Source organism: Carettochelys insculpta, chromosome 2 (genome assembly GCF_033958435.1).
Source record: "Carettochelys insculpta isolate YL-2023 chromosome 2, ASM3395843v1, whole genome shotgun sequence".
Lineage (NCBI taxonomy): Eukaryota > Metazoa > Chordata > Testudines > Carettochelyidae > Carettochelys > Carettochelys insculpta.
In genome coordinates, this window is record NC_134138.1 from 240,100,897 (window position 1) to 240,116,950 (window position 16,054).

General features: G+C 41.8%; 1 protein-coding gene across 1 annotated transcript in view; it reads right to left on the reverse strand.

Annotated features, from left to right (window-relative positions):
- CUBN (cubilin) overlaps positions 1-16,054 on the reverse strand; it is a 250,358-nt gene that overhangs the window by 25,387 nt on the left and 208,917 nt on the right. The window contains exons 57-60 of the mRNA XM_074985503.1: positions 13,528-13,677; positions 7,187-7,387; positions 4,528-4,657; positions 3,489-3,706 (exon numbers count right to left, since the gene is read on the reverse strand). Coding sequence (XP_074841604.1) covers positions 3,489-3,706; positions 4,528-4,657; positions 7,187-7,387; positions 13,528-13,677 — 699 coding nt within the window. The remainder of the gene's footprint in view (positions 1-3,488; positions 3,707-4,527; positions 4,658-7,186; positions 7,388-13,527; positions 13,678-16,054) is intronic.

Here is a 16,054-nt window from a genome sequence, read left to right on the forward strand (position 1 = left end):
GAGGACAGCCCCGACGGTGGCCTTGCCCACGCCAAACTGCTGCCCCACGGATCGGTAGCTGTCTGGAGTGGCCAGCATCCAGACAGCGATGCCAACCCATTTCTCAACGCTGAGGGCACGCCGCATGAAGGTGTCCTGGTGCCTCAGTGCGGGGGTGAGCCACTGGCAGAGCTCCAGAAATGTCTGCCGGCTCATGTGAAAGTTCTGGAGCCAGTGGTCATTGTCCCACTCACCAAGCACCAGCGGCTCCCACCAGTCGGTGCTTGTGGGGTAGCTCCACAGCCGGCGGCGTGTGCTGCGGGGGGGGGGGGGGGGGCAGCAGGGTCTGTGGCTGCTTCCTCCTCCCCTGGGGGCAGCTCCTCTTCTGTGACTAGAAGGTGATCAGCTGCCTCCTGCAGGGCATTGAGCAGGGCAACCACTGCTCCTGCAGGGGCAGCTGTGTGGACCTCTGGCTGCTGCTGCTGCTGCTGCTGCTGCTGCTGCTGCTGGGGGTCCATACTGCTTCGCCGAGGTGTGCGTGCCTATGGCTCTGCAGACCGCATGCTGTGCAGGCTGAGTGTGTCTGGGAGGGGCCCTTTAAGGGAGCGGCTAGCTGTTGCCCCAGAAGCGCTAGTCCGCCCTGTGACCCTGTCTGCAGCTGTTCCTGGCACCCTTATTTCGATGTGGGCCACTTTGGCATGTAGACGCTCCCCTGCAGCGCCTACTTCGATGTGGTGCTGCCCAACGTCGATGTTGAACATCGACGGCACCAGCCCTGGAGGACGTGTAGATGCTATTCATTGAAATAGCTTATTTCGATGTCGCTACATCAAAATAAGCTATTTCGATGTAGCATTCACATGTAGATGTAGCTCAAGGATGAAGTACAGGTAACCTTCCTTTTGGCACCGACCTGAGAGAAGCCTAATCAGTAGTGAAATTTGAAGAACTTATGAATAAAGGAAATAAGTTTAGTTTTCTGCAACTGAGTTTATGGCTTCTACTCACCAATTTCCAAGATGTAATAACAACATTAAACAGAGCACAATAATTACATTATCCAGTTCTGTTTCTCTAACATAGCAACAGAATAATGTACTCGTAGAATAATAGAGAATTATACTTGCAGTTGTTCTACAGATATCCCTCAGTAATTTGCAGTCATAAATTGCCATCTGATTGCATTTGCTAGTGTAGAGATACTCTTTCTGTAGTCCTACAAAACCATATGATTTTTTCAGACACTGGGAGCTATTCTAAAGACTAATTTAAAATAACAAGCTCTGCAGTGGTTGTGGTTTCATGTCTCAATTGTTAAGTGGAATTGTTTATACTCACATTACAAAGATGTGTTACAAAGTTTCCTGGGGCTATGTATCAGCCAAGCCAAGATGTAATGGTTTATGGTATTGTGAGTTTTTAGATAGATAGATAGATTGATAGATAGATAGATATGATTTTCTATTTTTGGTCACTTTCCACCAGCACAAGATCTTCAGAATCCTGTGTAAATACCCTAGGGTTAATGCCTTGTGGCTTCTTTCACTGCTTCTAGTAAATCTAGAGCAGAGTCTCCAACCCATCGTCCACAAACTGGGGATCCACAGACTAAGGGTTGGTGTATGCTCTCGGTCAACCCAAGCTACACAATTGCAGCTACATGAATAATACAGCTGCAGTCATTGTACTTTAAGTCAACTTATAGTGGTGTCTACACCATGCTGGACTGAATAGAGAAACCCTCTTGTCCGCTTGCCTTATACTTCGTGTACTGGAGTTGACAAGAAATTGGTCTGTAGTCAATTGAGCAGGCCTTTACTAGATCTATTAAATCAACCCCAGTAGATTGACTGCTGCCATAGGGAAGACAAGGTCTATGTCTAAGGGGTCCACAAAACATTCTTATTACTTTGAATAGCGATTTCAGCATATGGTCCACAGACCCTTGGAAGTCTGCAGACTATCTAAAATTTCTAAAGGGTTCTAAACCTCCATTTGAAATTTTTGGAGGGTCTGTAATTGAAAAAAGGATTAAAGCCACCAATCTAGAATTAATGCCAGAAGAAACTTCTGACCACCCGCTAGTGTGAGTCATGAGACAGGCCCCAAGTGTGACAGCTTTGGGAGACCCTGACAATCTCATCTTTGAAGCACTGACCTACCAAAGTAGAGACCTATCACAGCTGGTATTTAATAGCTTTCCACAGAGAGCACCATGTGAAACAACATTAGCAGGAGCGCACTTGGTGAAATATGTCAGGAAAATTTTGCAGTTTTCTGTAGTGATTACTGGACTCAAGCTAAGAGGAGTTAATAATGGCAATGGCCAGGAGGTTATTTGGGAATACCATGTTTGGCAAGACTATAGTGCCAGTTATATTTCTTATCCCTAGATACTTTCTCAGACTATAACAAATGAAAAACAGCTATTTGCTGTGCGTGCTTAGTGGTTCAACAAAAGGCTATATTTACCCTACCACAAGGCTTTTCGTTCTGGAGAATCTGAGTGTATGCTTTACAGACACAACCGTTATGTCTTTTTTGTCCAGAGAATGAATTATTTACACAATAAAATGTTGGATTTCATATGAAAGCAGTTTAAGAGTGATAATTGTTAATAGTTTTTCACCAACAGTTGCTACAGATGTTACAGGAAGAGAACAGAGCACCTTTCAGACTAGGTAGGGAGATGGACTTTAAAATTTAAGCATCTGACCAAAGCAAGAATCAAGTACTGCTCTTAGGTCAGTAGTATCCAAAACCCACAAAACCAGGTTTGTGCTTGCATAATCAATTGGTTCCATTACAATCAGAGAATGACATGCTGGCCTGGCCAAAGGATTTAGGGGAGGTCAGTGAAATGATTCATTGGGGCACCACGATTTTAACAGACTAAGGTCTGAAGTGAGTGTTGCAGGGGAGAGACAGTGCTGCAAGGGGAGGAGAGGAAAGGAGGGTGTCTGTCTTTAGGCCATCACTAGCCTCCTTCTCAGAATTAGAGCCCAACTGTTGAGCTGGGGTCCATCCACAATTGCTGGCATTTAAAAAAATTCTCCAGAGGAGGGGATGTGGGTGCTGCTCTGTCTTCTGCCACTCAGGGGACAGCTGTTCATTTTATGAAGTAGGTAAGTGTTAAATTGAGTCTATGCCTGCACTTATGGGGCAGCCTATAGAATACAGGCCCCACATGCATAGCTACTTGCTACAGTGAAAGGCAGGCTATGTCCACATTTGTCGCCTTGTACTACCAGGGAGATGAGGTGAATGAGGTAATATTTTTCATTGAACCAACTTCCATGGTGCAAGAGACAGGCTTTTGAGCCACAAAGCTCTTTTTCAGGTCATCTTACGCAAACTGTCCATCTCATATCCCGGGGCCAGCCTGCCTACAACAACGCTTGTACTACCAAGAGCTTCACCTTGTTGCCAGAGGCTACAACAGCAGCTCACCAGAGAACATGGCTTGTCATCACATCATGGCAGCAGTGCATAAGATAGTAAAATCTTACCTATTGTCTCTCTGAAAGATGCTTTCCAGCCCCCAGCTACTTCAAAGAAATCAGTCTTAAACAAAAGGAACAAGTCATTGTTGGAACTCTTAATAGTTGGAGGAGCTTCTGATCCACAGAATTTGCCAACGAGTGGAGCAAAGATATTTGACCCATCATAGACAGCTACATAATCTTTGTAACAAGAGGAGGAAGCTTCAAGGTGGAAGTCATTAAATCTGTAAGATACAATGTAGACAGTTACATTATTGACGTTTTGTTTTTATTCAGCTATTGTGTGATTTCTGGTGCTTGTGAAAAATCAGGTATTAATAATAATGGCCAGTGCCAAGCATAGGGTGGATAGAGGTGGGCAAAATAGTTTCACTCGATCCAAACCTATACGTGAATTTGACCCATAATTGGGCATAGGGGATAAAGAGTATGAGGCAGAGGACACACCTTTTCCTATTTTATGAAACTAACCTGTAAAAATATTTGGAAACAAAACATTTACTACTTAGCTGGGCAAATGTATTCTTTTCAGACTCAGCCTTTTCATAATTCCTGCCCTCCGAACGCTTTAACCAAGTATTAACATCATTAAAACGCAAAAGTTATTTTGTTTAAGAAATCATAAGCTGCAAAATGCTGTGGTTATAACATCTTTTTTAAATTATGCCATTTCTCGGAAGGGACTGTTGTCCAGGCTTTAAGGAAACAAGGTCACTAGTATCCAAAAGAGGATTTTAATTTGCATTATTCATAAGCTCATATCTTCTCCAAAGCAGTCAATTGTTTAAGTTTAGCTCAGTGAGTGAATAGCATTTTATGTGATGATTTATTTCCTTTGCAAGCACAGTGGGAATCTAAACCAATAGTGATATCTTGCAAATAATACCTAACTGATAGTTAGCAAGACAATTTTCAACAGGTCTGCTGCAGAGCTTTGCATGGATGTTTCCTAGTTCCACTGACTCTCTATACCAAAACACTTTAAAAAAATAGTACCAGAGACTTTCTGTCCCACTTAATGAGATTCTGAACTTGGATTACATACTTGAGTGCCACAACTTTGTTGTTTCCAACTGTGATGTGGTATGAGCAGTTCATATTGTTGTGATAATCAGTAAATGAATGGGCAGGGCTGCTGACTGTGCCATAGGAACCATTGAATAGACCACCACAAGCTGCAATGAAAACAAAAATTTGAGGCAGAGATCAATTTGTATCTGAATATAAACTAGATCCCAAATGTGAGAGTATTATGAATAATTTTACTGTTCAGACACAGGCCAGGCAAGATTCTTAATAACTAACAGGAGCATCTCTCCTTGCCACACTAAGCAGAGTTTATTGTGGATGTTTATAGTACCCTGAAATATAAAATGAACTTTTATGATTTTGGAAGTTTCCTAGTAACACTGTTACAGTTTTCTGGTACATTACCCCCTTCCTCGCCACCCAGCTATCATGCTTGTGCAATAACTGTTAGGCAAAATCCTGACCCTGACTTGTAAGACATAAAGGCAGGGCAGAGGTAAGCACCAGGAAGTCATACCTACTTGTTAAGAACCAAGTGCATCTTGAGAACTGGGTCTGCACCTCTTCCGCAGCAGCTTGTGTGGTGCTACTTGGTGGCTAGAGAACTTGAGAAATGGTATATTCTTGGCTCCTTTGAACTCAGTGGGAGTTTTACCATTAATTTAAATAGGGTCAGGATTTCACTCCATCTCCTCTCATTTAACCCAATTCCTAACATCACTCTCTAGCTCCTTCCTGCTGGAGCAGAGGGATTGTTCTGGAGTGATAAGGAATTCCACTCTGTTCTCGAAGGGTGGAGAAGGGAGGAACCATATTGGTCACTGTGAGGCTGTTTCCTTTGCCTCTCCTCTGGGGATGTGTCAGCTGGTTGGGGGTGGGAGAGAAATCCATAAAACACACTTTTTCACCCAGCGTCTTTCCTGCTATCAGTCAGCTGGGAGAAATCTGCTTTCTCCCATGCTGCAGCATCTGGAAAGCACTGGATTGACTCACTGCTATCTCTGGCAGCAGATTGAGTCACAGTCTGTGCCACTGGGGAGATGTTATGACCAGGTGGTTCTGTATATGAGACCAAGCTGCTTCAGAACAGGGTCAGATTAAGCCTTTGCAAGCTGTGAGATGAAGGTGCTCCTGTGAATTTCACACCATGGATCTTGCCAGGGTCAGGTTGCAGGGGACAAATCCTGTTCAGTATCAGCTAAAACCCTCACTGCCTAGTCATTTCTTTATTTTGTAACCTTAATAGGGTCTCAGCTTCCCTGTGGTCAGCTGACAAATCGCCCAACACCCGCCCACCTCAGCTTCTCAAGTTCTAAGGACCAGCCTTTGCCCCAGGCAGCTGCCACCTTCTCAAAGGACAGCTCACGCAGGTGGTTGCATGCACAGCCCTTCATTGCACATTCACAGCTCAGGTAGGGGGGCTGCTGAACACTGAACACTGGAACATTGACAAAGAAGAGACAAAAGCTAAGTGGATTAAAAAGCAGCATTCATGCTAGGCAAGCAGAGGAAAGCCTTTTCATTTCTCTTTCAGCAAACAAAACAACTCAAAGGAAGAGGAATGTTAATTGCTAGAATGTGTGCTGTACAGAGCAACCAGTTAATAAGGCCATAGTTACATTTCTCAAATGTCAGAAGTCACAAGTTACATAGTAGCAGCCAACTTGAGTGAGTTCTGAAGGTCTTTTCATGACTAAATGTGCACTGTCATCCTTCAGAGCTGTTCTGTCTAGCCTTGGTGATTCATATTAAAACAAAACCTCTTGACTTTATTATAGAACAGCCTTGGTAAAATATAGTATAATTTCTGGGCAGGTTTAAAAGGTGCGTCACATAATGTACCGCACCCTTTACGGACACAAACGAAGTGGTCTCGTAAAAACCAGACAACAGTTAAATTTATCATGAAAACTGAATATTAATATTTACTATATTGGTGCAGTAGGAAGAACTTCCCACATTCATTTCTCTTTCTTAATACCCACTTCCTCTTTAAAAGACACTGACATCTGATGTGAATCGTGATATATATTTATGGAGTGTGTACATTGAAAGGAAAAACATATTTAGATCCTGATTCTCAATGACACTAAGGCACTGTTAGGCTGTGTCTGATGAGTAGGTATAAATATAATTGAGCCCACTTTAAGACCCTGTTAGACTGGCAGTGTGGTGTTACGGTGTCTTGGTGTAACTGAGAATTAGGCCCAGAGTGTTATTTTTGTGTCATCCTCCTGCATGTAATAACAAATTTTCTTCAGGTAAATTAATCAGTGACGTATCTTTAGAATATGATTTTAAAATAAAATTTCACAGCCCAACTCGGACCCTATTGTGTTTGTGCAGCAGATGGGCATAGAATATGCATGTATTCTGTGTTGGCCGCATCCAGATCCCCTTATGTAGATAATTCCTGTACAAGGGGAGAGTAGAATGCCCTAACATGGGACAGCCCTGTTTACTCCCTGGTACTACTCTTAAATAGACACCATAGGGAGTATGAATTCTGTCCATTTGATGGAAACCCACAGCATAGCACTGAACAGCACAATGTCTCCTCACCAGTGCTATGCTTGTGGTCCCCGCTGTGGTGCACATGCAGAAAAGGCAACTGACATTCACCAATCAAATCAAACTACTTTTACCCACCAAAGTGGATTGCTGTTACTACTCACGGATTATTCTGTATGTTGCCAGGAATCCAAGGCCTACTATATGAGAGTCAGTGTAGAAGTTGAGAAGCATGGACCCAAAGGTACTGACAGGCCTAGGGATCTCAGTACCACACATTGTGGTGACAGGGTATGGAGTTACGTTGGTACCTCTGAAAATTTTCACTCCATCATATGCACAAGTTCCACTTGAGAGTGCCTGGGCTGCAAAGGTTGTGAAATGTAGATGTGTTAGCAGCATATGTTAAATGAAACTTACTGAGTATTTAGATACATATACCTCCGACAGTAATGTAATAATACAGATTCCACCTTCCTGGTCCAACATGTTTGGGACCTTATGGGTACCGAATAAGAAAATTTGCCAGACCCGGGGATGTCCAAGGCTTCTGCTGCCAGGTGGCCACATGCTCCTGTGGCTGCTGCAGTTCCAGCCTCACATTCCCCAGAAACATCAGCTCTGGCCTCACACTCCCTGTGGCTGACATGGGGCTTCAGTGCTGACCCTGCACTGCTTTGGGGCAGCCAGGGTGCTTTGGCCCCAGCCAAACTATTGGAGGCCAGCTCCGGCCAGACAGACACCTGCTCCAGTCTCAGCTTGGGTCCTGTGGACACTGGCTACAGCCAGACTGCCAGACTCCGGCCCTGCAGATGCTGGCCCCATCCCCAGCCCTGGGACTCTCTGGTCCTGGAAAATCCATGGTTTTACTGGACCATGGATTTTGCCAGATGAGAGAGTCCTGGATTTGAAAGGTGCAACATGTAATATGTACAATTTCCACCCAAGGATCTCAAATAACTTTACAATATGAAATTCTCTGTGAATTCCATAATTCCCTGTGAAATTAATGCAATGTTTATATATGTGGACAATGAGGCACCAAGAGGATAATCAACTTCCCAAGATAATCAACTTCCCAAGGAGGCATATATCAGTTGCTGCAAATTTGAATGTACCAAGGGTCCAGTTTATACACAACAGGATTAATTCTTCTTGAGGCTGAATGCTTGTAGAGCAGAGACTGGAGCAGAAAATAACTTTGGATCGAGCAAGTCAGGAAACAATTTTCCTGTCCTGTGAACATTTCTGAGGTTTAAAAAAATACCCTGTTCCACATTAAGACAAAACAGGCTTTCTGAATTTTTTTTCGTGAAAAAAAACAGTAAATGAATAAGAATAACAAATTGCCAGGTGTTTAGGGGCATTTGCATGGGATGTGAAAGACTCAGCTTTAAGTGCCTAACCACCAGCTTCTTTGCTGATTGTGAATCTCTCACAACTTCTCTGGTTGGAGCTGTTCCACTTGGTATGAATAATTAACTACTTCTTAGAGCAGAGGCTCAAACCTTGGTCTTTCATGTCCCAAATGAGTGGAGTCTTATGAAGTCCAACGGAAAAAATGGGCCAAAATATTACCAATAGGCCAGTCACTACTCCATCATTGTCTGCAATTATACAATGATAATCAAAGTTCAAGGTTTGGTGTACAGAGACATCAACTTCTTTAGTACTATGGCAAACAAGCCATTCAATATCCCTTGAACTTTTTAGTAAAGATACAGAAAAGTTAAAGCATCTGAAACGTAACATGTTCAGTAAGGCTTCCATTTGCAAAACTTCTTCCTCACTTTCCCTTTGGTTGGAAAGAGTTTTAGATGGAAAAAAAAACATTGTTGACAAAGTCTCTAAAACTGTATTAAAGATGGGAATAGCTGTCCATTGGGGCGAGAAAGTGCTTAAGGTTTTACTTTTGTTGTTAAAGTCTGATCCCATTTTATTTCAGGTGGAGATTGGGATCTAGCTGAAGCCAATGGAGCTGGTGATATTTTCTGTATCTCTTAAACTATTGAGAATTTTTAGAAGGAAAATCCATGCATCTAAGAATCTTTTAGATAGTATTAAACATGGTATTAATTGTCTATTTGGGGGAAAAGAGAAGACATTATGAGAGATGAGCTAGAGCAGTTGTTGCCATTCTAGGAACACCAGAACATAAAAAGGCCCAAGAAATGTCTGAAGTAAGTATGATCCCTATGGGGTTCTGATCTGTAATTGGGGCTCCGGACCATTGTTGTTGCTATTGTAGAAATCGATATTCCTTCATTACTTATACGCTTGTCACCTCAAATCAAATAGCACAGGAACTATTTCAAAAGTGAATAATTACAAAAGTCTTTTAAAATTCTCCTCTTTCAAAAGAAGATATTGCAAAATATATTTATTTTCTCAAGCGTCTTGTAACAATTGAGAAAGCGGTTGTGGAAGATTCCAAAATGGATCAGCAACCTTTTCCTATATTGCAAAATTATAACTTCAGCATTTAAGATTTAAAAAACAAAAAAACCAAAAAACAAGACAATAAATGATTGTTTGGGATGACATGAGAACACAGTGTGGTTGTTTCATCTAGAAAGCAAGCCATGTAGTCCAACAAAATTAGACTAAATATTGTAGGAAATTTCTACCCCTTATTTTATATGATTCCAACAAAGTATTCATGGTACTCAGAATTCCCCTGAAGACTACCTGATACCTGGAGAGGGAAGTGGAGGGGCAGAACAGGAAGAGGAAGCATAAAAGGCCAGGTCAGCAGCTCAGTGAGGATGGAGCTGCTAGAAGAAACTGATGCAGCTTCTTTGCAGCTGGAGTAGAGCACCCAAGAGAACTACTGCTACCCCAGGGACCCTCTTGATCTTTCAGGGAGCTGTGACATTCTTGATGTGGAAGAACTAGTATGAGTGCCTCTAGTCTACTGTATCCCCCAAGGAGACTGAAGATGACCCCTGAACACAGGTGCACCTGAGCTAAAGAGAAGGAAGTGACCCAGAGCAACAAGACAATAGTCTGGTCGAGTGTGAGCCTGAAATCAGGTCAGCATGTTGTGGGCATATCTCCACTAACCCAGTGGCAGACTGCTTTGCCACTGTTGGGGCCCTGGGCTGGGATGTGGTGGTGTTGGGTGGGCCCCTGTCTCTCTTGACATCCTACTCCAAGGTGGCAGTGCTCCTCCCTCCTTAGGCCAGGAAGTCTGTGCTCCTCAGCTGGCCCCAAACCTAAGCTCCACAGATTGCACTGGGGTTACTCTCCGCCGGAATATAGGCCACAGACCCAACTTGGTCCTTAAGGTCAGGATGAGTGAGCTGCAACTGCTGTGTTTGACTGCCGGCCAGCACCTCAGCTGTGTGTGCTGCCATGCTGTGCCTAGTGACAGGGTGAATAAACTGCCACCACTCTCCTTCATTACAGGAAAGAGCCCAAAATGTGTACAGACTGATCTGCTTGAAGGATGGGCACCCTTGAGATCAAATAATCCCTCTCTTTTTCCTTCTTGGAGCAGGTGTAGCAGACCCAGACTAGGTGGAGTGGGCTCTCTCAGGTGCCGCAGGAGAGCCCCACCCACCTACAATGCATCTTCTATGGCAAATAGTAGATGTAGGACACAGATATTGGCATCCACCAGACAAATGCACATAAAACTTTATTCCTGACACTAAATAGAATAACAAAGGGAAACAAGAGTAAAAGGAGCCAATAGAGGACAATGCAATTTCACTAGTGAGACTGGAGTGAAAATAGCAATGAAGGGTCCTGTGGCACCTTATAGACTAACAGAAAAGTTTTGAGCACGAGCTTTCGTGAGCACAGACTCACTTCATCAGATGCATCTGATGAAGTGAGTCTGTGCTCAGCATCTGATGAAGTGAGCCTGTGCTCACGACAGCTCATGCTCAAAACTTTTCTGTTAGTCTATAAGGTGCCACAGGACCCTTTGTTGCTGTTTCAGATCCAGACTAACACAGCTACCCCTCCGATAGTAGAGTGAAAATGAGACTCTGTGACCCTGTGTGCTCTGTCATAGAGATGTACTTCAGGATGAGGAGAGATGGTTTACACCAGCTGAGCTGCTTAGCTACCACGTACAAATACTGATGGGTGCTTTCAAGTTTTGATTATGAAATTGTCAAATATTTCCATCCAGTGCAGTTGTATTTGGGTGTCCTTTCCTTTCTCTTTGATTGCTTTATTGCATATGGTGACTGACTGAAGGTATATGGCACATGTTCTTTACAGGGAACTTATTCAGACTGCACATGCAAACACTGAAAATTATTTCATTGTTATGGCTGATTCTTCTACCAAGAGATCCTTTGTAGTCTGTGTTGTTCTTTCCACTGCTTTTGCGGCATCAGAAAACACACTACCTCTGCCACAGAAATCTATGCTTTTATCTAATGAAGGGATCTTATTTTCTGGTAGGACGTGTTAATCCACTCTACAGTATTTCCTTCTACCATACGGTTCTTTAAAAAAAATACTTTGATAGGTTAAAGTAAATGAGACGTGTGCTTTACAGTCCCTACTTTAAAAACTGTTGTCTTAGATTCAGTTCTTCAGTAAAATATTTTATTATATGTTAACTAATTTTGTTTGTTTTCAAGGGTCAAATAGGTAGTAAGTCATTTTGATTAAACTATATCTAAACTTCAGGTACCCAAACAGGAAAATCTGAACTGTGTGTGTAAAATGGGTTTAATGAGCCAAATTCCCCTTTGCTCAAAGCAGTCTCACTGCTCAGCTGACTCCACTATAATTGTGAATGCTTATACCCAATTTGACTTTAACCTGCAACTGTAAAAGAGAAGTAAAGACCTGATACTACACACCCTAGACACATGATTAACTTTATATGTGACCAGTCCCATCATTCAGAGGGATTATTCGTGCATAATTATAAGCATGTGCAGAAGGGATTGTAAAACTGAAGACTAAGTTTCTTCTTTCTCTTTAAATTTAAACCCAGGCAACTTCAATCTGCTATTAGGTGATCAAAGTTTTATTTTATTAAGATCCTTGTGAAAACAAATTTATAAGCAGCTTCTGGTGGTTGACAAACTTCCTCTTTCGCCACCAGATGTTCTCTTACTCATATCCTAATTTCTTGCCTTCTAATGATGAAGGATTTTATCTTTATGTACACTGATAAAGACCACAATAAAGGAGCAAATCAGACCCACAGTGAAGTGACCAAAATAAATATTTATGATATGTATCATTTATCACAAAGTCTATATTACTTATCTCTTTATCTCAATTTTTTATCAGTAGAGATTGCAAGTATATTTGCTGAATGTCTTTTTATACAAAATACTGAAAACCATTTGTGACTATATATTATTTTAATTTGATTTAAATGTTCCAATACCCTTAAAGAAAAATTGTAACTTAAGCAAATGCTGAAGCTAAATAGTCACTTAAAATAAGATGTGGAAATAGCACTATTTGGTTTTAATGTTTCATTTTTTTCTGAAGAGCCATATTTGTTTTTATTAAAAGTGATAATTTAAATGTTTACTGCTTCTGTTTTGGTGACCTGTTCCCCTTCACAAAGGATTAGGTTATATTTCAATAGTAGATCAGCAAACTACTTTAGACAAAAACCACTGCTGAATGAAATTGCCCCAAACTCAAATTTAAAAAAAGATTACAATTTTTGAGGTTCAAAATATTTTTACAAAAGCAAGATTTTTTCACCTCCTAACCTCATGGTTTCAGCCAAAAGCAGAAATACAGGAGAAAACAGATTATCCAAACACCTTATATAACAACTTTTTTGTATATCTCCTTGTTGTTTTTGAGTTACAGACTAATATGGCTACCTGTCTGAGCCTCCACTTAAATGGTTCCCAATGATCCAGATTCCTGGTCATCTTGCAGTGTGAGGGATCAACCACACCATTTGCACAGTCAGGAATCTACTATGCTGTGACAAGACTTCAGGGATGAAATCCTGAGAGTCAATTTTTTGCCATTGAATTCAATAGGGCCAGACATTTCTCATCTGGCTAAATTCTCAAGAGGAAAGCTTCCTAATTAATAAATAGTAGCATCACTTCTACCTCCCATAGGCCTTTCAACTGAAGATCACCAAGCATTGTATAAACATTAATTAGCTATGACTGTACCCTTGCACAGTATAACTATACACTTTTTACAGATGTTGGAAATTGGGGCCCAGAAAAATTGCATCGTGACTTGGTCAAGATCGCACAGTAAGTGGCAAAACTAGGGACAAAACTCAAAATTCCCAACAGCCGTTTTTGTATTATAACCAGTTGGCAGCTTTTCTCACAAGATTTCCATCTTCTTGTAATTTTCCAATTTTTTGGACCTTTTTTTTTTAAATGGAATCAGACCAACTGAAGATTGCCGGTCACTATTTTGCAAAATGGGGTAGTGAATTTAAATAATAATTATTCGAAACGGGATACTTATCATGCCATTCTCCAAATGGCTTTACAGTTTGCACAACACATTGGAGCTATTACAAAAAGCAAGCACTTACATTCCAAATGGAAAGTCTCAAAACGCAGCATGACAAATGACTGAGGTCCCCCATCAATGACATAATTGCAGTTCAAGTTGTTGCCATATTGACTGGGATAGTGAGGGGAGACAATGCGACCTGTAGGGCTGGTGAAATTTACCCCACATCCTGCAAATAAGAATAACCACAGGTAAAGTCTATGTAGCACCATAACATTTAGTTTCTCTTTTTAACAGTGACAAAAACAATGAGTACAGGATATGACTGTGCCTTGCTGCAATATTAGGTGGGTGAGGAGCAGGTGTAAGGGTCTTTTCCTCCTTTCAGGCTTTGGGGCGATAGCTGGTGCTGCAGTAGTCCCTGGACAGGAGTAATAATAGCGCTTATGAAGATCACAGGAACTATTCCTGCCTACTGCTTCTGGGATTAAGGGATACCTGAAGAGTGACAGGACAGAGACAGGACCATTGCCCTACTCCACCCACATCAGCCTGCACTGAACAGCAAAGCTGATGAGACATTGAGAGTGGAGCGTGTTGTACCATCTTGACTGTCTGGACAGACCCTCAAAGTGTGGCTGGCCCAGTTTATTTATCTTTCATATAATAGTAATAATAATAATAATAATAATAATAATACCTAGTTCTCAAAGTTTTTTTCTATCAGCAGTTCCCAAAACTTTATGAAGAAGGTCAGTACCATTAGCTCTATTTTATAGATGGGGAAACAGACACAGGACAACAAAGTGATTTTTCCAAAGTCACCCAGCAGGCTACAGGCAGAACCAGGACTAGAACACAGAGCCTGGGCTTGTGCTAATGGAGTGGGTATCAGTAGTTTCTTCCAACCCCAAAAGCCTTCCTAACCTGTTGGGTCCTTTTTTGGTGGTAAGTATGTGAAAATCAACAGGTTTAAAATGAAAGGGCCTAGAGTTGATACTATGAATATTCATACTGTCAAATTATGAACACCTGTTGACTAGATGGGAGAATGTGTGAGGTGTGCTGTTGTCTTCACTCAGAATTTTGCCATTGACTCTAATGGGAGCAGGATCTAACCTTACGTTAATTGTGTAGCAATAACTGACACCATGAAAAGCATCTGATGCGTATCAGTTCTGACGTCAACCATCAAAATCTATTGTGATTGTGGACTTTTTTTATTTTGGCTTAGTGCTATTATAATCATTTTAACACGTTTTCCTGCTGAATGTAAACGGGCTCAAATGGAGGGAAACTTGTTCAAAGAATCATAAAATATTATAACTGGAAAGGGCACCAAGAAGTCACCTAATTCAGTCCCCCGCACTCACTCCAGGACTAAGTATTAGTCCTGACAGTTGTATGTCGAGAGCCTGCTCTTAAAAATCTCTAATGATGGCAATTCCACAACCTCCCTAGACAATTTATTCCAGTGCTTAGCCACTCTGATAGTTAGGAAGTCTTTCCTAATGTCCAGTCTAAACCTCCCTTGTAATTTAAGCCCATTGCTTCTTGCCCTATCTTCAGTGTTTAAGGAAAATGTTTTTCCTCTCTCCTCCTTCTAACAACCTTTTACGTACTTGAAAACTGCAGTCATGCCCCTTTCTCAGCCTTCTCTTTTCCAGACTAAACAAATGCCGTTTTTTTTTTTTTTTGTTTTTTTAATTTTCCCTGGCTGTGTCCACACGGGCAGCTTCTGTTGACAAAACTGGGATTGTGTCAACAAAACGTGCCAAGCGTCTACATGGTTAAAGTGCTGTGTTGAGAGTTTGTCGACAAAACTCAGCTGTTCAGTCGTCAGTGTTATCCCCATTCCCAATCAGGTATAGTGCCTCTGTCAACAGTGTTTTGTCAACAGAGAACCCGTGTAGACACTCCTGTCGACAAAGAGAGCTTCTGCTTCTCCAGGCAGCCCTGTTTGCAGAGCTTCTGGTCAGTTGTTCTGCTGAGAGAGGGCTGGGCAGTCTAGCCGCTCTCTGTCGACAGAGGGGATTGTTCTGTCGATCTGCTTTTATGTATAGATGCTATCTGTCGACAGAAGTTTTGCTGGGGTGTCTCTGTTGACAGTGACCTCTGTTGACAGAAGCTGCCCATGTAGACATAGCCCCTCACAGGTCATGGTTTCTAGACCTTTAATATTTTTGTTCCACTTCTTTAGACTTTTTCTAATTTGTCTCTGTTTTCCCTGAAATGGGTGCTCCCAGGGCTGGACACAATACTCCAGCTGAGGCCTAAACAGTGTGTAGTAAAGACGAAGAATTATTTCTTGCATTTTGCTTACAGTGCTCCTTCTAATACATCCCAGACTTCACTTTTTTCACTTTTTTCACTATATTCACTTTTTTTTTTGCAACAATGTTCACTTGAGGTCCACTAGCTTGAGGTCCACTATGACCACAGTACTTCCTAAGGCAATGATTTCCTATTTTCAATGCAATGCAATTGATTATTCCTTCCTAAACAGAGTATTCTGCATGAATCCTTATTGAATTTCATCCTGTTTACTTCTGACCATTTCTGCACATTGTCCATATCATTTAGAATTTCAAACCTATCCTCCAAAG